General features: G+C 40.8%; 1 protein-coding gene across 1 annotated transcript in view; it reads right to left on the bottom strand.

The window, feature by feature from the left end:
- The window catches only part of LOC119417727 (agrin), a gene marked incomplete in the record, with an annotated part of 254,818 nt that overhangs the window by 46,493 nt on the left and 185,686 nt on the right, over positions 1–22,639 (bottom strand). The window contains 6 exon segments of the mRNA XM_037684999.1: positions 42–398; positions 523–642; positions 1,691–1,805; positions 7,867–7,994; positions 13,629–13,757; positions 17,030–17,455. Coding sequence (XP_037540927.1) covers positions 42–398; positions 523–642; positions 1,691–1,805; positions 7,867–7,994; positions 13,629–13,757; positions 17,030–17,455 — 1,275 coding nt within the window.

Genomic DNA, 22,639 nt, shown 5'->3' with positions numbered 1-22,639 from the left:
TATATTTAACGAAAATGAACATGTAATGCCGCCTGACTCACCCTTCTCGCACACGGTCCCTCCTCGTCCAGCAGGACATTTGCAGCTGAAGTCGTTGCCGTCGTCCTCGCAAGTGCCCCCATGGAGACAGGGGTGGGAGTCGCAGGGCTTGTGCCGAGGCGTTTTTCGAACGGTGGCCAGTGGCAGCGTGGTCGTGGTAATGGAATGGCGTGGCGTGGTGACCGGAGCTGCTGTCGTGGTTGTACGCCTGCCACCGGAGGGCCGGCGGGTGGTGCCTGGTGGGCGGCGGGTGATGTAGGGGGAGGTCGCCGGAGGTCTGGTTGTGGTGATAGGGGCAGCTGTGGTGACGGCCGGTGTAGTGGTGGTAGTAGTGGTGAAGAAGGGGATGCTGGACAGGCCTAAAAGAATAATAATAATAATAATCTATTTGCTTAAGAATGCCGAGCTTTGTTCTTGAGATTTTGATAAAGCACATTATGAATAACTGTTTCGTTTTATAAAACTAAATCCACATTACATTACCATAATTAGTGAAGCCAATATTCTCATCCTCAGGCTTCTTCACAGAGATGCTGGTGTCTTTGGAGGCCTTTAACTGTTTCAGCAGGGCTGCTACGATGTCCTTCTCGGTGTATCTCGTGTCTACAATAAACAAGAGGTACAGCCACTCAGGACAAGGCCTCCGAGGAGCACTACAAAGGAACACAGGACTCAGGTTCCTTTAATGGTACGATGAATACATCAGACAGCCTTGTGTATGACAGGTGGAGGGTCTCCATGGACCACTTGTCCTCCAACCACTGCTTGTCCCGACTTTTTTCCAGATGAATCGCTCTCATAATGTTAACCGCAGATGTTTGTTTTACAGGCCATGCAGGAGCGGCGTGTGAAGGGTGTGAAGGATGCTAAATTTTGCTCATAAAATGTGTTTTAAAGAGTACAGAGGAGGCTCTGGTTCTTTGTAGTGCAGAAGGAAATAATAAAAAATGTTTTAGTGCATCGGCCAAACGATTTTAATACACATTTCAATCCACATAATTTAGATCTTTTAAGCCTTGCGATGAAATCACGAGCAACAGATTTACCTAAACTTAACATTTAAAACTAATAAGATGCATTTTGATTTTACACCATATTTCATTTCTATCCCGTCACACATTTTACTCATATTGATGCTTTGCACCAGGACTGAGTTTACTATTAAAGATAAAGAATTCTCTGAGTATCTATGAAGTAATTTTTGCTTCAGTGCAGACATTCAAAATAAAAATCTGCTGAAGTGTTTTTTTTGCTTCATGTTGAGAGAGTGGGTTTGTTATGCAGCTAAGGAAGAAAAAAAAATACATTTACAATATTTGTAGCTAAATTAAAACTTATTAGCAGCACTGAGGAGGCTGCTAACGATGCACATCCTTTAATGAATTCCTTCACAACTGAAAATGAAAAGTTAAAGTTTGGACTGTGGAATATCAAAGCATGATTTTAAACGATTGCATAGGTTTGTAAAAAAAACGTAGAACATTGTTACTAAAACTTTACAGAGATTGGTGTATGAGTGAAATATTTGTAAAATTTTGAAAAAACTGCAAATCTCTCTTTGTGTATAATTATTTAACTGTAAAGGGTTATAGATAACTATTTACGCTCTCTACATTTCTTTAGGTTTTGTCTCAGCTGAGGCGTCTCTCACCCGGTCTGAAGCGAGCCTCCACCACGGCCAAGATGGAGCGGCTGGGTTTCAGGTTGCGAACGCGAACGCCCAGAAAGTCTCTGTGCACCGGCGACTTCCTGAACAACTCGTTCAGCTGAAGCAGAGAAAGAAAGAGACAAGAGGTGATGAACGAGACATGCAACGAGCGCCACGCTTTACTGTACGCCGTCTTGTAGGGAGACTGCCGCCCACCGGCGAGAGGGACGCGGGTGGGCGCGGGTGCACAAATTGACATTTAGCTGGCTGAGGCGACGTTAATTTAGGAGCAAGTTTTCAGGAGCAGCAAAGATAAATGTCACGCTGCCCTTATATTCTCACAGGGTTGGCGTCTGATGACTTGCTGTGTTTATGAGCCAACAGGACAGACAGCTGTGAGAGGAAGCTAAGCTAATCTTTTTAAGCTAATAAAAAAAAATCCTTTGGCTTAAAAACCACAACAAAACCAAGACAAGCTCATCCTAAAATAATTAAAAAAATAAGTGTTATACTTGGTGTTTACCTCAACTCAACTTTATTTTGGTAAATTACTAAAAAAGGGAAAACAAAATAAAATGGTAAACCCATTATTTACCAAAAAAGGAATAGGTTGAAGCCAAGGCTTATACTTGCCTACCCCGTTCATGGACTCAGCAGTCGACATAATATCTACTGTCCACATAAATACACATACAGACATTTACCGTATATTTAAATACACATGTATATAATACATACACATACTCACATTACATACATACATGGTTACACAATACATATATTTACATAACATCTCCATAAGCTTTTACAATTTTACATTTATGACTCTTTTAAAGCTCACCAACAAAAACATAATCTGAATTCATCATTCAGTTCATTCCACAGTTTCACACCGACAACTGAAATACATCTAGATTTTACTTTACTTTTCTCTTTTAGCATGTTCAAATATTAACGAATCTCGTAAATTATATTTACTCTCTCTTAAGTTAATTTTTGAATTCCAGAAGGAAGACTTTTATTCAGTGCTTTATACATTATTTCCAGTATTTGTATATAAACAATGTCATTTTAAAGTATTACTTTGAATTAAGAGTTTATTAGTTGGTTCACAATATCCCACTTTATTATTAATAAGTCTAATTGCTTTTTTTGGTAACTTTATTAATATGTCAATAGTAGTTTTATTTGCATTTCCCCATATTTCTGAGCAATATGACAAGTAGGGCATAATCAAGGAAGAGTAAATAATATGCAAGCCTTTTACATTTATTAATTTTTTATTTTAATCAATATTCCAATAGTTTTTGCAATTTTATTTTTAATATATTCAATATGAGGCTTCCAACTAAGTTTGTTGTCCAGAATGATACCTAAAAATTTTGTCTCATCAACTCTTGTCGATTTCAACTCCATTTATATGTAACTTTACATTATTATAAATCCGATTACCTGAAAATATCATAAATATAGTTTTTTTCCCATTTAAAAATAGCTTATTATAATTAAACCACTTTTTTTTTAAACTCAGCTCTTTTTCTACTATTTGTATTAATTCATCCATATTCTTTCCAGAAAAGAAAAGGAGTGCATCATAAAAAATGAGTAAAAAATAAATGTTATATTTGGTGTGTACTTATTGTTTTGCCATGTTTTCTTGTGTCTGAAACAATATTAACTCCAAGCTAATATCAAATAAGCTGCATGTCCCGCTAATGCAATTAGCAGCACAGCAGCTGTTTTGTTCATTCATAAGGAGTAGAGATGTTAAAGCCAATCCAAGTTAAAATGATTTACAAATGTTCTCTGATATAAGATCCAAATGTCAAATATTTGGGCGGTTATGCTTTAAAATGTGGGAGTGGTGGCGCAGAGGTTAGAGAAGGTGGGCCTGTGATCGGAAGGTCGCAGGTTCAACTCCCTGTACCGACAACATCAAAATGTAGGTGGGAGACAAAACACCCATACCTGCCTCCACCCTTGGCCCTTGAGCAAGGCTCTTAACAGAAGCTCCCCAGGGTGCCCTAGATCAGGGGTTCCCAAGTGTTTCCATGGCATGGCCCCCCAAACATAATTAGCTTCTGGCTGAGGCCCCCCTCGCAAACTCTCAAACAATGCTACAAAATATGTAAAGAAACATCAACTTTGAGAATTTTCCAACTTTTATTCACTATATTCAATTCATTATTGCAGCTGCTGAGCATAAAAATGTTATTAACTAACATGTTTTAAACACTGTATTATATTCCCACTGAAAAAACAACAACTTTTAAACAAACTGTTGACCAGAAGAACAAAACAGAAAAAATATAACTTCTCTCCCAAGCGTTTATCTGGAAATGACAGATTTTATTTTTTAAATACATATTTATTTTTGCTTATTTAAATCTTCTTCTCTCCAGCTTACAGTCTTCCATCCCTGGCGGCCCCCCACTTTGAAAAACACTGCCCAAGACGAACAACAAAAATGGTTAAATCATGTCATTTGGACCCGCTTCTTTAAGTGAAGAAACGTTTCGTCCCCCATCCAGAGGACTTCGTCAGTCTGCCTCCTTCACAGCAATGAAGGCTACCTATGGGACAGATCTGGTTGGCAGGCTGCAGACTGACAAAGTCCTCTGGATGGGAGACAAAATGTTTCTTCACTTAAAGAAACTGGTCCACATGACATGATTTAACCATTTTTGTTGTCATCTACCTGGATGATTGAGCTTACAAACCTTTTCTTTTACTGCCCTAGATAGCAGCTCTCTGCTCCACACAGAAAGCTGTGGTAGCTCGGTGGTATGTGGTTGCGTCAGGAAGGGCATCCGGTGTAAAAATAATTCCCAAGTCATCGTGTGAGTTATTTTACTGTAGCGACCACTGAAGAAAGGTGCAGCCAAAAAAAGAAGCTTTAAACGTGCTTTCTGCAACAAATGTTAAATGGGTTGCTCTTAAAGAGCTTTACACTATACGCTCCTTTAACACAAGACTGTTTTGTTATTTGAAAGATCTTTTACGTGTATATATATATATAATGAACACATCAGGGAAGTGTGGGCTTCAGTATAATTTAATGAGTGGACAACTTTCAAACCTCTTGAGTCACAACTGCTTCAAATGAAGTGCGCACTGATGCAAAAAAATAAATAACTAAATAAAAAGCTGCTGATTGGTCAGTGAGAATGATGATTAAGTATATTTTGTTCAGCTTCAGTATTTAAAAGATTAATTTCTTCTCGTGCCAAACCCCGCTGATTTGTGGACCGAGGCACAACGACAAAGTAGGAAGTAAAATCCTCCAAAGCTGGATTAGAGGTGAAAGTCTCACACTAACATGTAGACACACTTCTCGTGTGTTCTTCTCCCATGTCCTTTATTTATGTAAAGATAAAAGTAGCATGCCATGTTTTTAAAGAAATGCACCGCAGCTCGATTCTTCTCATGTAAAAAGACCGCTTTTACTTTTGCACATACTTTGTGTGCGTTATATAGTTTGTGCTCAGTGGTTGTGCTGGAAGATGAAGGGGGGGGGGGGGGCAGCTGCTGTCAAGTGGCACACCAGGCTTTCAAGAGACCCACAGGCTGAGAGCGTTAACGAGCACTCACACACATGCACAAAACACTGAGATAGCAGATTAGGTCCCAGTGGGGGCGAGTGACACCGATTTAACAGCTGGTACATGTGTACAGTGTACACACATACACACTGTTCCCAGTTTATCAGAGGAGCAAGGTCCTGGACTGTCAACAGAGACGTTTGCTCAAAGGCCCGAAGAGAAAACGAACCAACCGTGGACCGGGTCATCGGTGGGAGTCGAACTATGATTATCGCGCTGCTCTGACTGTGGCTCGCTAATTGCTTTTTGTATCCAAATTTACAAAACTCACATCTACAAAAAAAAAAATGTAACGTTTTTAAACAGCTGGAAACATTTTAATTAATCTCAAAAGAAAAGCTACTTTCAAGCATTGTGAAGTGTTTGGCAAGCAAACACACACACGTCTGCAGCGAGACGTTAGTTGCATTAAGATTGAAGAGCGTTTCTTCAAGCCAAAATCTATAAAAGTGTTTTAATTAATCAGTTATTTTTGTAGAAAACTACGCTGGGATTACAAAAACGCACTGACAAATAGACAGGAGTTGAAAATAGGCAGCATGAAACAAAAATTGCTGCAGTGAAAAGATTTGTTCTTTCACCCGGGTCATAAAAAATGATGTTTGATTGTGGAGCCTAATCTATTCTGCAGATCAGATGAAATACCAGATTGCCAATATGTTCCTCTTTATTAAAACTCATAATCAGCCAGGGCATGATGTTCTCTGATCAGAGTGAACAAATGCTTCTTTTTTTTTTTTTTAATTCTTAGTTTTCCATCAGACGTCAGAGCAGAGAAATCACTTCGGCTCAACGTGGCAGAATATTACCCAGCAGCTTCAGAGGTGTCAAGTCGGTAAACTATGTGGTGATACCTGCATGAAAGAGCTGAAAGAATCTGATCATTCTGGCTCTCCGTGAGGAGTTTCATTGTGTCATCACGCGTCTGAGTCTTATTTCAGAAGCTTTTGGCCTTTTGACAAGAACGCTTTCAGAAAAACACTAAATGCGCTGGACAACTTTTTTTTTATTTTATTCCTCCAGTGGCCACGAAGTGACAATTTTCTCTTGAGTCAGTTGTCAGCTGGACACTTGAGGGCAGCAGAATAAGCTGAAAACACAGCGCGTTAAATTATATCAAAACCTGTCATCGTTTGGTCTGCGTAAAGTTTTTTTTTTTTTCTGGTTAAAAGCAGCTGTCAGCTGCGAGACTAAAAAAACAAAACAAATAGCTAAAAGAGACTTTAGAGAGCTGAGGGATCCTAAAACTTGTGATTATTCTGAGTTTGTTAAAAAAAAGAACTCTTTCAGTCATTGTGTGAACAATTCAAACTATTATTTTCCTGTTTTAAACATTTTTCAAATGTTTTGTATTTCAGTCTAACTACTCCAGCATACTGTGCTTTTTTAGCCATTTTTTTTCAAAACATTCAGCTCATTCAGGACATAAGTGCTCTGACTTTTGTTTTTTGTAGCTTTTATAAGCTTAAAGCATTTTCAAATCTGCTTCAGCATATCAGCTCTATTTTGTTTTCTTATGCTAGTTTTAGGTACAATTTTATTTCTTGGCTTCTAGTTACCCTTTTGCTTGCTGTAGCTTTTAGATAGCCAGTTGCTAATTTTAGCTACCATTTGCAACTTTAACTTTTAGCCTTTTGATACTTTTAGCTACCCTTTTAATACTTTTTGCTAACCTTTTGCTGTTTAGGTGACATTTATAATTTTCACCTTTTAGCTAGCCTTTAGCTACTTTTAGCTTATAGTTACCATTTTAATTTTTTCTTTGCTAGTTTTCAGCCATTTTTTTTAAACTAGTGTTCTGCTTCTTTCAGTTTCAGCTTCTACAGCAATTTTCAGTACAGTAGTCCCTCGCTACTTTGCGGTTAGTTTATCTCAGACTCGCTCTATCGCGGCTTTTCAAAATAAGACTGGACATGACACACAATTGGCTAATTGATGGATGAGCCGCACGATCGGCATGACATTTTTATTAACAATAAATTATCTTAAATTATTTAGTACCTCCTACACCTTTTTGCAGCCCTTATGAACTTCCTGCTGCAGCTGATCAGCTGTTCACCGTGCAGAGCAGAGAAGTGGGCGTGGCCAAGAGCGCTTGCAGGTGGCAAAGAGCAGAGGAGGCAGGGAGCTGAAATCATGACATTCTGTGCTCTTTTAGAGTTTAGAAACATTGTTTAGAATATTGCAAGAGTGTGGGAAGGATTTATATACTGTATATACATTAAAATAAACTACTACTTATTACTTGTACTACTATTCCTACTTTGCAATTTTCCACTTATCGCGGGGCTTCAGTGTACGGATCCCCCGCGATAAACGAGGGACTACTGTACAGTCATTCAGCGTTAAGCATTTACATTGCAATTTAACAGAATATATTTTTTTATTTTGGGGGGGAGGGGGGTACAAACATTCAGCATCTTCAAATTTATTATAAAGGACTGAAATCTCACAAATGACACAAACTGGCAACAGGTAGAAACAACTCTTTCCCAACCAAAAGAGATCATTTGAAAGACTTGATAAAACCAGGACTAGATCAGCCGTAACCAAAGGTCATGCTCATGTGCGACTTACTGCGTTCTCTATGCTGCGGGCCGTCTCTCCAAACAACTCGGACTTTTGGTCGTCCATCTCAGGCGTGTGGAAAATCTCCTGACCTTCCACCTGGTCAAGATTCAGGAAGCCAGAGAACTTCATCGTTGCTGGATGGAAAAAAGGCAAAAATAAAGTATATGATACTAAAACCACACTGCAGCTTAAACCCTCCTCTTCTAGACCTCAGTCCCCACTGCCTTCACATGGTGCTCGTTTTAGGCATAGGGTGAGTGATGGATTGCATGTTTGTGTCTCTTTGACAGGTGAGGTTAGTGAGCAGGTTGCTGATCACCTGGGGGGGTTACAGCAGGCTGGAGTTTGGCTGCTAAAGGTTAAGGTGATGGTGAGGGAGGATGTTGTGGTGAAAGAGGTGAAGAGTGAAATGTGGAAGAAAGGAGGGGAAAAGAAGGCGGAGAACCAGTGTTACCAGATTGAGACTCGTCCCAAAAGTTGACTTTGGCATGGAGGGCTGGGTAAAAAGACAATAAGTCAGACAGATGCAAAGAGGCACAAAGAAAAAGAACACACACACACAAAAGAAAACAGCCTACGGGCACACAGAACAACACCTTTTTCCATAAAGGGAGAGCCTCCTCCTGTGCAACCTTGAGGGGTTGTGTTGTCAAACATACATCAGCGTTTTATATGGTTTCTTCATAGTGCTGTTCGCGAGGAGAGGGCTTGAAATAAAGCTGAGCGCTGAGGGCATTTGTGTGTGTATGTGTGTGCGCGGTAAAGAGGAGCGTGAGAGACGCTGACGCCGAGCTTCCATGCCGCTCGTAATCAGCAGAACAAATTGCCCAAATCAATCATTGCTGCCCCTGCCTGAGCAACGGCAGTGAGAACGGGAAGAGCACTTGTATGATTATCGTGAGAGATAGTTGTAATTGTCTCCTTAATGCCGCCAGACCGATGACTGACACAGTCTAGTTAAAAATGCATGAAAAGGACAGCAGACACTAGCAACATACACTCCACCACTACTCTTACTTTCCATCTATCGCCGCTTTCCGCTTTTTTACAGTACTTTCACGGGCTGCACACATTGATTCATATGTGACGGTGGCCATAAAACAGGAGCAAATGGCCGCGATCTGGCTGCCAGGAAAACTGTAAAGAAACTGAGGGGGACAGTGAGTCATATCGGACTTTTAATCTGGAAAGAAGACAAACAGAGAGGGTGATTTTCCAGCCCACTTCCATAACGGATGTAAAGAGAAAGATAAAACAAAGGAGATAAAAGGAGGGGACAGAGCTACTCAACTATCAGATACTAGTGAACTGTTAAAAGTAATGGATTTGTCAGAGTTCCCCTGGCATATGGAAGAGTTTTACTAGTAGTAGCGCAGTGTGCAATAACTCCTACATGAGTACTTGCTGGACATTGTCTATTATCCGAGCGTAAAACGCCTTGTTAAAATATAACACATGGAGACCTGCATTGATTTTTAAATGCTACAACATTCAAGCAAATAAAAACGAAATTATCTCCATGGTTGGTTTGCAATATTATGGTCGTTTGAATGCACCAGCTCATATTCTCCCGTGTCTAAGTGCAAAACTCTAAAACACACACATCCTGTCACAGATGTCCTGAAGTCTGTGAAATGATGTATTAAACCTCAGCATTTGATGTCTCAATAAAATGTGGACCCATGAATAATACGTCCCCTTGTTCTGCGACTTGCAGGCAGATGTCAATAAGCTGAATTGTACAATGAGATGGCAGCCGATGCATGAGGGGACGTGTCATCGCACGTCTAATGAGTGGAAGATCAGCGGAGGCCTTCTCAGGAAAAGAAGAAGAAAAATAAGATCCAGTGTATTGATCATCCAATCATGCTTCCTGAATTTATCAGTAACAGTTGAGCTTAATGAAGTATTGATCTCCGGTGTGCCGCTATTGTTGACCGAGATAAATATTTACCGTCTTTTTCCTGATTTGTTTTCCTGATTTGTTATTATATGTTCAGGGGCACCATCAAGGGGAGGTCATCGGGGGATATGGCCACCCCTCCTAATTTGTCTTCTATGTATAATCTGTGTATTAGCAAAACAAATGTCATTACCCACTGGACAGATTTTAATGAAAGTCTCAGAAAGTATTAATTGCATGTATGCATCATCCGGACTCTAGTTGGCCACCATAGCTAATCAACTTTAGCAAATTCACAAGTATAACTCAGCCAATATTCCAGATTGACGATTCGGTAAGGTAGTTGCGGATAATTATCCTTATCCATTATCTTGTTTAAAGTTTTGACATCAAAGGCAGCAGGAAAATTGTATTCCTTCAAGTGACGCTAGTTTCAGTTATTAAATGAATATAAGAAAGGAAAGAACAAACTTATTGATTTCAGCAGTGGCAGCACTACTCTCAGTTAATGTCTATATAAAAAAAAAAGAAGTCCTAACTGTCATATTAAGGCCCACGCTTGCACAACATTAAACACACAAACGTATACAGTAGTCCCTCGCTACGTTGCGGTTCGTTTTTCACGGACTCGCTCTATCGCGGTTTTTAAAAGTAAGATTGGACATGACACACAGTGGCTGATTGGTGGATGAGCCACACGATCGGCATGGATTTTTTATTTAAAATAAATTATTTAAAATAATTTAGCACCTGTGTGCAGCCCACAGCTGTGGGAGGAGCTTCCTCCTGCAGAGATCAGCTGATCTCGTGCAGAGCAGAGAAGTGGGCGTGGCCCGAGAGTGCAGCGGGAGGCAGAGTGTTGAAATCATGACATGCTGTGCTCTTTTAGAGCGTTTAGAGTTTAAAAACATTGTTTAGAATATTTCAAGAGTGTGGGAAGGGTTTAAAACACCATCCATCTATCCATCTATCCATCCATATATATATATATATATATATATATATATATATATATATAAATACTGAAATAAATTACTAGGTACTACTTGTACTACTGTTCCTATTTTGCAGTTTTTCACTTATCGCAGGGCTTCAGGGTACGGATCCCCCACAATAAACGAAGGACTACTGTGCAGACAAAGCCTTCTGTCCATCCTCTGAGTTCATTTCATGCTGATTTTAATATGTTGCCAGATAGCTTGTGTATTTAAATGCAGCAAATGGAGCAGTTCCAATGGAAATTGGGTGGGTTGGGGTGGGGGTGGGGGCAGCACAATATGACTCGTGGGACCAGCGAAAGTAACAAAGACAACAGCGGAAATGGCAGAATTTGATAGGCTGTGCGAATGTGTGTGGATCTACAAATACATCACAAAACACACGTAAAGTGAGCACAAATGGGCCTTTATAGAACTATTTCAAACAGTCTATTTATGACAACAGCAGACTAGAAATGAAATTCTGCTACAGCTTTTGGTTCTGATGCGTCAACCCAAAATTAACAGTGCCTCTACTTTTTGAAAACTTTTCGGAGCTGCACCTGAACACCTTTCTTTCAGCTTCTATCATCAGCTGTACTATAAATTCAGTAAGTGAAAATAAATGTGGAGGTGGCCTCGTGTCTCTGGATCATGTTGAGGCAGTAAACTCTGCTGGCTTACTCTGAAGGCTTTTGGACCTTCAACAAGCCAGAAATGCAGCTCCACAGACTAATTTGTGGCCCAAGCTCTTTCAAGTCGTGGCCTAAAGCTCTTGGGTGCCAGAGAGAATCCCTCTTTTCACAATCAGTCAAACAGCCACCTCTAGGACAAACCGGGATGGGGACTTGGAGGGGGGAAAAGGCTAGACAAGTAAAGGGGAGAAAGAAGCCCTTTATCTTTATGAACCGACGGTGGCAGAAAGCACTGATCGGTACAACAGTGCTCGTCGGCCTCTGGTAGTCTCTCAGCTCTCCGTGCGCTCAACTCCGGAGAGAAATGAACTGATGCAAGACTGGATTGAGGTTGACTGGTTTGAAGGGGAGAAAAGTGCGATGCGTAGCTCGAGAGAGAGCAGCGGCGCAGATGGTGTGTGTGTATGTGAATGAAAGTAGAAAGAAAAATAAGAAAAGGGGTTGGAAAACTCAAATGGTTGTTTGTCAACTTCAAATATAATGTATAATATGTATAATAATATATAACTTTATTCAAAAATCTCAAAAAAAAAATATGGCTGGTGCAGACTGAGAGGTGCTGTCAGATTCATGGTGTTTACAAAGGTCAAAATTAAGCTTTTGATTTTTGCCACCTGTCAGTAAGATAAATTATGTCCAGTATGAGGAAAACGATCCAATCTACAGCAGTGAGAATATTACTTTTTCTCCTTGTTTGAGGTAGATTGTATTGTAAATTCATCAATTCTTACTTATTAACAAGCTAATGATGCAAAGTGGAAGAAGGCCTTCAGATGCACAAAATGTGAAATACCTCCCCCTTCTGGCAGTGGCACTAAGTACCCAAATATTAAATCAAAGGGGACAGGTGTTTGTGATGTAGCTTGATATATTTTAAAGATTTTTATTCTTTCTCTTAACACAAAATTGATTTTTCTCCTCTGGAGCAGCAAAAACTTCACATTTCTGCAGTGACCACCTCCCCTCCACCCGAGCTCCAATAACACTTTTGTATATTTCATAAAATGCATCATCTCTTATGCATCGGTCCCCCTCAAAAATTTAACATCTCTTTATAAAAAAAAAAAGGCACGTTATCAAGATTTATTTAAATTATAAATGCAAATGTTAACCGGCTGCAATCTTGTTGCAGAGAAAAAGCTAATTAGTTAGAGATTTAGCATTCTTTGAAGGAACACACATCAGATGCTGCCTTTTATGCCAGAGTTTTAAAATGAAGTTTTGTGTTGAGAAACAACAAAAATATATCTGTTTGGGTTACATCTTGCAAATGCTTTGCTTGATATTATGCAATATCTCATTGTATAAGTTTAAGATGAGTGTCAGCTACTACCACACCAAATAATAGCTCAATATCTGTAAAACTGAGTTATAGATAATTTCTTTGCTGTAGCGACCACCTTCAATGGGATTGACTCTATAAGTAAACGAGTATTGGATGTACACCCACAGATTACTTTCTGAAAGTTTAATTAAAATCTGTCCAGCAATTCATGAGATATTTTTAGCACAACAGACAAACAAGCATGGCCTGTCAGGATAACATATTTTGCTGGGTGATTAATTGTCTCAGAAATTATTGCGATAAACGATAATATTGTTTGAAATTTGACAATAATTAGTAATTTTTGTCAAATTTAAGAAGAAATGTTGGCTAATTTGTTTTGTGTGTAGCACCTTTTTCGACCACTGGATGGCAGACTGTTTGATCATAAAGATGGATAGTAAGGGAGCGAGCAGCATGTCTCTTTAAGATAAATGGGAGGGAGGCCCCTTGACGTGACATAGGTTGTCTCTAGGAGTGCACCGATTGCAGTTTTCTGGCCGATCACCGATCAAAGATTTCTAAAAAGTCTGACCTGCCGATTCCGATTTTGACTGACAACGATTTTGTTTTACAAGCGATACTGTCAGGTGTTATAAGGTCACAATGCACCTTCAATTTTCCAATATTATTTTGTTGAAAAACATACCCTTGAACAATATCCTAGAAACAATACAAACTTGTTTTAACTGGCCATGAGGTAGTGCTCTGAAATATAGATGGTCAAACAATTGTTGTCAAAACTAAAAAAAAAAAAAAAAACCTGCACAAAAAAACAAGTGCAACAAGCTGCAAAAGACATTTTGGAGAAAGAACATAAAGTTAGGAGGTTTGCCAAATTTGTTTTTATGGGGGGTATTTTGACTTACGAGGACAGTTGACGCCCTCAGGGGTGCTGGATGGAGTCTTGCCATCGGGACAGCAGCCAAACTCAGTGTTGTCACAGGATGACCTGTCCTCAGCTGTGGGTGGAGTGGTAGTGGGCACTGTAGTAGAATCTGTGGGTGAGATCCACATTATCATAAAACATTACAAAACAAAGAAATAGTAAAACTGCTGATCTCTAAGACTTATCTACCCTTCAGGCTTAAAACAACACAAGTCCTATTATATATTTGTTATTTTTTCAAATTTGCTCCCAGTTCCACAGGTGTTTGTGTGTTTTTAGTCTGCTGACCAGTGATTGAACACTAATAGAGGCATCTGTCAGGGGTGATTATATGGCATTTTCATGGGCACTGATTTTTACAGCTGGAACTCGTTTTGTCAGCCAGAGAACACTTAATGGGCACTGTTGCCAGTCATGTCACACGCAGAGCACTTTAAATGATAGGGGAGTGTGATAACTGCCGACTCGCTGGCTGTTACCCTGAAGTCGTCCCAGGGAAAAAAAATACTGTCATGTTTGTGTAATATTACTGTATCTCTGGAAATCTTGAGACATAGGCAACATAAAAATGGCAGGGTTTTCTCTGTCTGAGAGTCAGTAACAGCAGCGGGTCACCATCCTCTCCTAATGACAGCGTTGTAGGGGAGGGGCAGACATCTTGGTCGAAGAGATGCCGTTTATAGTCGCACAGAGACTAGAAATAATCACGGCGGCAAAGAGCTTGCGGCTAAACAAGCCGTAAAGATGTCAGAGGCCAGGGATGTCCTGCTCAAGGTCTCACGGTCAAGGAATGTGAAAGGAGAGGGGAGGAGGGTTTACGGGACATCTGTTGGCGTGTGGTCCGCAGATTTACAGACGCTGCACAACAGCAAGGGCACTCTGTCTGACTCCTCTGGGAGCCATGAGAGCTGTCAAACAAATACACATGCAGGCACACACAGCTAGGTGCAGATTACAAAGGAGCACAGATACAAAAAACATACAAGTAACAACTCCTGACATACTGTTTGTGTTCTCAGACAGTGACATGTGCAATTGGACACACTAAGAGGTTGTTCAGACTTGTTAAAAACAGTTTTTAGCAATTGGACTGCATATGAATTGTGCTAAACATGGGTCTGTGTGGCCTCAGTGGGCAGTGAAAAGGTTTTCCCTCACCTCATGTTCAGATGTGATCCAAACCTCTTTATCTACATCTGTCTGGTAGTTTCAACCCAGTTAGTTCTGAATCAAACAGAGTTGTTCTGATTCTTTTTGGACTCGCTGTGGTCACCGTACACCACAACGCGTTGGGTCGATCACAGAACAACAGTCAGAGCAGCATTATGTCACATTATATTATAATCATTTAACAAAACATATAGCTGATGTTAAAGCCTACGACGGAGCTTTAGGGCCACGCTAAGAAAAAAAAAATACAAGCCATAAAATTACGAGAATAAAGTCGTACGAGACTTTTTTTTTTGCCACGAGTTGGATCCATGATGCAACCTGTCAATCAATCCAGTAGGAGTGTCAGCAAATGACCAATCCAAAGCTAAATGCTCCTTACCTGCAGAGCTGCTGCAGCCCGTCAAGAGTCTATAAGCAGGTTCAAAGTCCTGATACTGATAATAATCTGATGCTGATGGATTAACTATCTCCTTAATTGTAAAACCAATACCAGAGTATAACTTAACAAGATGCTCAACATTCATTTTACCACAGTTAAAATGCGGTAAACGCTGATTCATCGTGTCGGCGTTCGGATATTACGACTCATTTAGCTTCGGGCTGTTCATTTGCTGACATGCCTACTGGATTGATTGACAGGTCGTGTTGTGGATCCAATTCGTAGGAAAAAAAAACAAACGAGAGCTGTCAAAAAAAAAAAAAAAAGTCTCGTACGACTTTATTCTAGTAATATTAATATTTTATTCGACTTTATTCTCATAATATTAAGCCTTTATTCTCGTAATATTAAGCCTTTATTCTCGTAATATTATGGCTTTTACATTTTTTTTCTTAGCGTGGCCCTAAAGCTCTGTCGTAAAAGCCACAGTGATGCGTTAAACAGGATTTACACAAGGTAAAGTCTTCAGTCTTTGCTCTGACACTGAGCTGTGTGAAGTCACTACTTAGTGTATGTGTGCCTTTATTTCTCTTATATTGCGTTTGTTAGATAATTAAGCTCACCAAGAGAAATGTTTTGTGGTCAACAGTTTACCACCAAGTGTGAACGGAGGCATCAGATGTGACTGCTTTTAATCAAATGACCCAAAACCAATTTGTAACAAGTCTGAACAGCCTCTAGGTGACAGGAGGAAAGGTCGAGAGGACAACTACACATAAACATAAAGAAGGACAGCGTTTAAATTTCATTATCCCATGTTGAAATTTGCACTGTGGAGCCTTCAGCCACACAAAGTCTTGTGTTGCTGTCACAGAGTTTGAAAAAGAGGCTTGGATGCACATTCGTTCATGCTCACACACACAATCAGACAGACAGGCACAAGACACAGGGTCTCCTTTGCAGAGAGGCTACATGCTCTCCACGTCACTGAGCACTCTGGTCAGCAGCTGACAAGAGAATAAATCTAAAACTTGGACAGACGGACCAGAGAGGGGGAGAGGAGATGAGCTGGGGAAGAAAACACTGGACCGCGGTGTTTCATCCTGTCACTGTGAGCTGTCAGGCATCGACGACAGACAGGTAGATGGGTGGAATGCACCATCAGGAAACATAATATGAAAGAAGGTCTAATTGGGAAGTCTCAGTCATTCCTTGTTGTCCAAGAAAGGACCTGGGAGCCAGTTGTTATAGTCAGAAAGGCGTGTCCGCAATGATTTGAGACCAGTCATGTGACAAGGTGTGTTGTCTGCACTACACTTCAACTTCCTAGTCACATCAGCCTGTCAAGTCAGGCTTCAGGGATCCCTGGATCCAGGCCAACGATTTCATCTATTTAGCCTGCCGGGAGTGTATTTTACGGAGTCCGGGTTTGTTTTGTGAGCTGCTGGTGGAATGGGAGAGAAAGAAAAAATAAGCATGGGTGATGTAGCAACAGTGAACCATGCAAATACATTCATTTCTGTCTGAAATTGAGATATACATCTCTTGCAAGTGGAAATGACACTAACAGCATCTTTCTACAAAGATTTCTCTTCCGTGCCTGCCTGGCTTTGTCGTTTGTCTCCTCAAAATCAATTTGCATACAATTACTGAAGCCTTATTCCTATTTTTAGTTTCTAATTAACAGATGATGGCATGAATGCGTTATGATGTCAGCCTGGGGTTGGCGCTGACTTTATCCAACCCAGTTTTCAGAAACAAACAAACAAAACAACAACCTCTCATTCTTTACGCTTTATGAACAATGAAGTGAAAGAGCAGGGATTTACCAACAGTCTTGTCTGCCCCACTGGCTTCTGGCTGGATGCCACTACTAACATCTTCTGTGGTATCCTCTTCATCGGCCTGGTCATCGCCGCTTGGCTCCCCGCTGCCTGAGCCCTCAAACGAGGCTGTGGCAGAGGTGGGGGCAGGACTGCTGAGCGAGGAGGAGGTGATGCTGGCAGTGGCGGTGGGCTCCGGCGCCCCAGGCTGGATGTGGATGGAGTGGCGGTGTTTGTGGGTGGAGGTGGAAAAGGCGGTGGTGATCTGAGGCTGCTCGAGGGACTCGGAGGTGGCTGGCATCGGAGGCGGGATGGCCCACACCATGTTAGGGTGGAAGGGGGCAGTGGTGGTGATGGCGGCTGCGGCAGTTGAGCTGGGGGTGGTGGCGGGAGGGTTGGGGGTGGGTCGATCAGCCAGTTCAGAGATGGGTTCTGGTGGAGGGAAGGGGAGGAAGCAAGGAATGGATGAATGACTGAAAAAAAGATGGAAATGTTTGATTTTTGCGTCACCTAACTACAACACGGCCTGAAACATGGCGGGGTTCATGAACCACTAAATCTTCCAACTAAACTCCCTGATGCTCAAAATCATCATGAAATTTTATTATGCAGTTTCCTATTCTTTAATAGCAACTTCTGAATAAAACCCCAGAAATTAATGAAATGTGGAGATTTCCCCCCCCACACACAAATTAGAGCAGTCTTAATATAAAGTAGCTTTTTCCACCTGCAGATGAGTAATTTTTCCCCAGCAGAGTCAACCCAGTTAGGTCAGTGTATACAGTGCATTTGCACTTCTGTTGGTAGACATACGGCAGGACTTCGTGCAATCATGTGCATGTTTTTTTATATTTCATGCAAGCTGTACTCATGCCTATGAAATACATATCCATATTCAAATGCTGTCTTGCAGTAGCAAAGCTTTAATCACCAACAGCCAGTGCCTCCAGTGATGAATGATTGATAGAAATGGGGCAAAAAAGGCAGCTTTACTCTGGCTTCAAAGACGGCAGGCTTCTGCTCTCAGAGAGTACGATCAACCCTCAATGCCACCACAAACGCACTGCTGTCAACAGATGCACACAAGCAAACACAGAGCTTAAAAAAAGTGACTCCAAATGAGAAAAAAAAAAAATACTGTAGAAGAGCCTCTGTGTAAAGAGACCATCATTACAGATGCAAAAAAGCTCTGGTGCAAAAGGACAAACTGTCTGCGACGAAAGAACGATAAATAGGACAAAAACTCCTGAGGGCGACGAGCGAGAAGGCAAGGAGACGCTAAATAAGAGTGTTTCAGATTTAGCCGAGCGACGGAGTGACAACATTGTTGTTTTTCTCTTTTCTTCTTTATGTCCCACAAGAATAGATGTGTCTTAGCGACAGGCTGAAGAAAATGAGGATAAAAAATGTTCAGCAGCATAGATTCGCACCTCATTAAGATTCAACCAACATTACAGTATGTGTAAGACTTAATTACACAACTGTAATCACTGACTCAATTGACAATTATTCATTGAGGTGTGAAATGTGATATCTATTGATAATACCTTGGGGACGAGTGGAGCTTAAAGCTCAGCAGATGTGTATATGTTGTGGAGTTCTAGGAGCAGCGATGTTATCACTAAGAACAGTGGCGTGGAGTGCCTTTCCTCTTGGCCACGTCTGTCTGTCAGGTGCCAAGCCAAGCATCAAGGAGCTCACTCCATTGAAAGTGTTTGGGTGCGTGCACATATCTAGAAAAGCAAACTCTGTGACACAGGATAAGAAAAGATGAGCGCACTTTGAAAGAGCTGAGATGGACTGTGTTCAGCTGATGCTTCTCTTCATCAGATTTACCCTCAAGAACGCTGGACAGTAAAGTCACAGGGTAAAGACAAGATAAAAATTGTATTCTCAGCTAGCTTCAGCTATGTGATTAGGGCTGAAAGGTGGTTATTAAGATTGTTTGTGATGTCAGCCGCCCTCTGCGATGATGACAAGGAGTCTAGATCCAGGAGACGAGGGGAAAGACGAGGAAGCTCACAGAGGAAACAAAAAATAAGCCCAAACATCTCTAAAGGATTTCAATAAAAGTTTAAAATCGTTAGCGCAGGAAAAAAATGTAGAGACAACTCAGAATGGGGGCTCGATGACTTCGAGAAAAATCTTAGAACATGCGAATGAGATGGTGAAGGCAACAGAGGGCTGACCAACACACAGTGAGGGCTGACAGCGACATATGCCGGCAATCGTTGCCAATTTGTCACAAACCTACAGGTGATAACGCCACATGGGAGAGTCAAGTCACTGCCAACCCTACGGACATTTTCTTCCAGTACAATAATCCGCTCACCGATGCAAATGCCTTCCCTCTGAAAGGACTTTATGCATTTTGAAAAATTACAGGGCTAAATGCATGTCACCCACTACTTTTCATTTGAGAGTTTTAGACTAAGATTAATTTATTTTGAAAAGTGATAGATGCATAGTCATACAACTAACATGCACTGTGAAAGACAAGTTATTTTTCCAGTTAGTTCAATATGTGTAAAACTGACAGTCATAGCCATTTTTGTGTTGGTACAGACATCTTGAAAGAGACCGATTCCAAAAATTAATCAATTGTAGATGTATAAGTAAGTAAATATGTCTAGTGGTTCATTGGATATTTTGCTAACAAACAGAGTTGACTCCAAGAGTTAATGCAAAAGTTTTAAGCGCTGAGAAGCCCTTCGTGTGTGTTGTGACCGACTCTCAGCTACTCGAAATTTCAACACAGTAACTGTACAACTGTCTGGATTAAAGATACTGTGTGTATTTTAATGTAATTTGGCAGTGGCCTCCATCTTAAGTTGGGTTGGCTCAACCGATAATCATTTGTAAAGTTACATTAAATTATTGGCCTTTGACACCATCTGAAATGTTGACTTTAATCATTTTAATCACTTTTATTATCTGACTGTATGATTGTTTTATGAGGTGTACTGTATGTGTACAACTTTTATTATATGACTTTTAATAATTGTAATCATTTTTATTATCTGATTGTATGATTGTTTTGTTATGTGTACAGCACTTTGGTCTTGTGGGTGTTTAAAGTGCTCTATAAATAAAACTGGTATGGTATGGTACTTTCTGCAAGTGGTTTGTGAGATACCGTAATTTCTAGACTATAAGCCACTACTTGTTTCACATGTTTTGAACACCACGGTGCTGCGACTAATTTATGGATTTTATTTCTTTATTTTTTGGATAGGCTAATGAGCTTCATGCCACCAAACCATTTAGCTTTGTCACATCTGGGCGCTCACATAGCTGCCCAATACATGTCTCTTTTGGTGGGTAGCGATCAATGACTTTCTGGTAGACTACTGTTTTTTTTTTGTTTTGTTTGTTTTTACAAGCTGTGTTACAGGCACTGACCAGAAAAAAACATTTACTGTATTTGTGTGTTACCAGTACATTATTAAAAGTAAAAAAAAAAAAACACCTTTATTTTCTTTTTAAATTTTGTGGGCGTGGCTTATATTCAGGTGGGCTCAATAGTCCGGAAGTTATGGTATTTTACTAATAGACAAAGCTGACTTCAAATGCATACAGTATCTAAGGAAATTTTGAAACAGCAATGTAGCACAGACTGTTAGCGCTCAGAATACGTGCTGAGGATTATACTAAGTTACTACCCCGCCAAAATTTAGCTCAATATTTGGAAAATTTGCTGAGTTACATCCATTTCTGGTTGATTAGCTGTGAAGGCTATCTTGAAATGTTTTGGCTGCAATAGTTGTTCAATTGTAGATGCTATTTTATTGATTTCTTTCTGCAAGTTTAGTTAAAATTTGTGGAATAGTTCATCAGATACTTTGAAACAAACGTGCACAGACATGGACATGGATTATTGAGAGCCTTTTGTTTTCGGTGCCGGGCTAGATTTTATTTAGCTCTTTATTTTTTGCTCAAATATACTAAGAAACCAGAAAATGTCTTCTCTTTACCCTGTAGCTGTTAATGAACTTTAAACAGAACTAGATAGCACCCCAACAGCTGCAAGTTCTCTGTATGGACATTTTGAACATTATTCCTGCTAAGTTATAACTTTTTGTTTTTTAGTATCAAGCTTTGTTGTGATCACACAGATAAAAAGTTCTGACAGATCACTGATGTCAAAACATATCAATATTCGCTCCAGTCTGTCTTTGGCTCAGATCTGTTGTTAAACCACATAGCAGCTTGTTGAGCATTAGCGTGCCGCAGCGCTGAGGCCGGGCGTCTGGAAGCAGTGCGTGTAAACAGCGGGTGGGAAAGCAGGCAAAGCTGCAGCGTGGTGAGGGGTGGAAGCAGAGCAAATGCTAATTCGCACCCAGCCACACGTGAAATAAGCTTGAGATCTAACCCTCAAGCTGACAGCAGTGGCAGCCCGTGGTGCGACCACATCCGGGAGAGAAAAAATTAAAGATCTGTTGTGGCTGCCAGCGAGCCCGAGCTCTCGCCTGACTCTCCGTCTCCTGAGGGGCAGATTGAAAAAGAGTCCGCTGGAAGGCGTCTTCGTGCCTTCCGTGCGCAGCAATGCTAGGTGAGAGATTATACTCAACCCACATCTCTATTGCCAGGCAACAGAGGAATGTGAAACCAAACTGGATTTTGGCTCATTTTTGCTTGTAACCCACCCACGGCACTGAATGTGTAATTACCAGATGTTCTGGGACTTATCAAAGACTTGTCTGCCTCTCGATGAGCATATTTAGATTTTTTTCATCTGTATACCCAAAACTGCAACTTATCTTAGGCCATGCTGGCAACCTAACTCGAGTGTCCCAATTTGGGCCACTTGAGGAAAACATTGATTAAAAAAAAAAGGTCATCTCTCGGTTTTCGCTCATTGGTTTGTACCCACTAAGTGATAGGGTGAATGAATATTATTCCATCCACAAATGTTAGGCACCTGGCTCATAACTACAGCTACACAGCTGGCCCTCCTTTTCTCCCTGCCACTTGCTGGCATCTTTTTTTAGGATCCTGTTGTGATGCAAGCTGGCAGTTGGAGCAACAACTTCCCCCTACATGAGAGCTGTGGCCCTGGCATGTGGCCCAGCACCCATTACACCAATCCAAACAACATCCATCAGCATCTGGACCAAGGGGCAGGAGCTGTACCTTTTCCCTCTCTACACATGTTCTCTACATATGAAATCACGTTCCAACAACATTGTGTTCCTGGCAGCAGAGACCTGCAGAGGGACTGACACATTCCCCCCTCAGGAGGGTTTAAAGATGAAGCCAAAGCCTAACAGAGGGACAGAAAAGCAGGGAGGAGGTGTCACTGCTGTCTCCTTAAGGACTGAAAAGCTCAGATTACAGTTTTTCATATTTATCACCTGCCGCCATGAAAGCCAGGGCACACAGTAAATATTGTTTGCCCGTATGTCTGTTAGCAGAATATGTCATGAATCATTGGTATGGATTTATATTAGGGATACAAAAAATTAGTTTGTACCAATTTATGGGCATGCACAATGCAACTGCATCAGTGGAGCAATGGTGTACTGGTCCAGTTTTGAGAATACAGTAGTCCCTCGTTTATCGCGGGGGATCCGTACCCTGAAGACTCGCGATAAGTGAAAAACCGCGAAGTAGGAA

This window comes from Nematolebias whitei, chromosome 11 (assembly GCF_014905685.2).
Source record: "Nematolebias whitei isolate Nwh7 chromosome 11, NemWhi1, whole genome shotgun sequence".
Taxonomy (NCBI): Eukaryota; Metazoa; Chordata; class Actinopteri; order Cyprinodontiformes; family Rivulidae; genus Nematolebias; species Nematolebias whitei.
The sequence above is the reverse complement of the archived record's forward strand: the minus strand, read 5'-3'. Positions and strand labels throughout refer to the sequence as shown.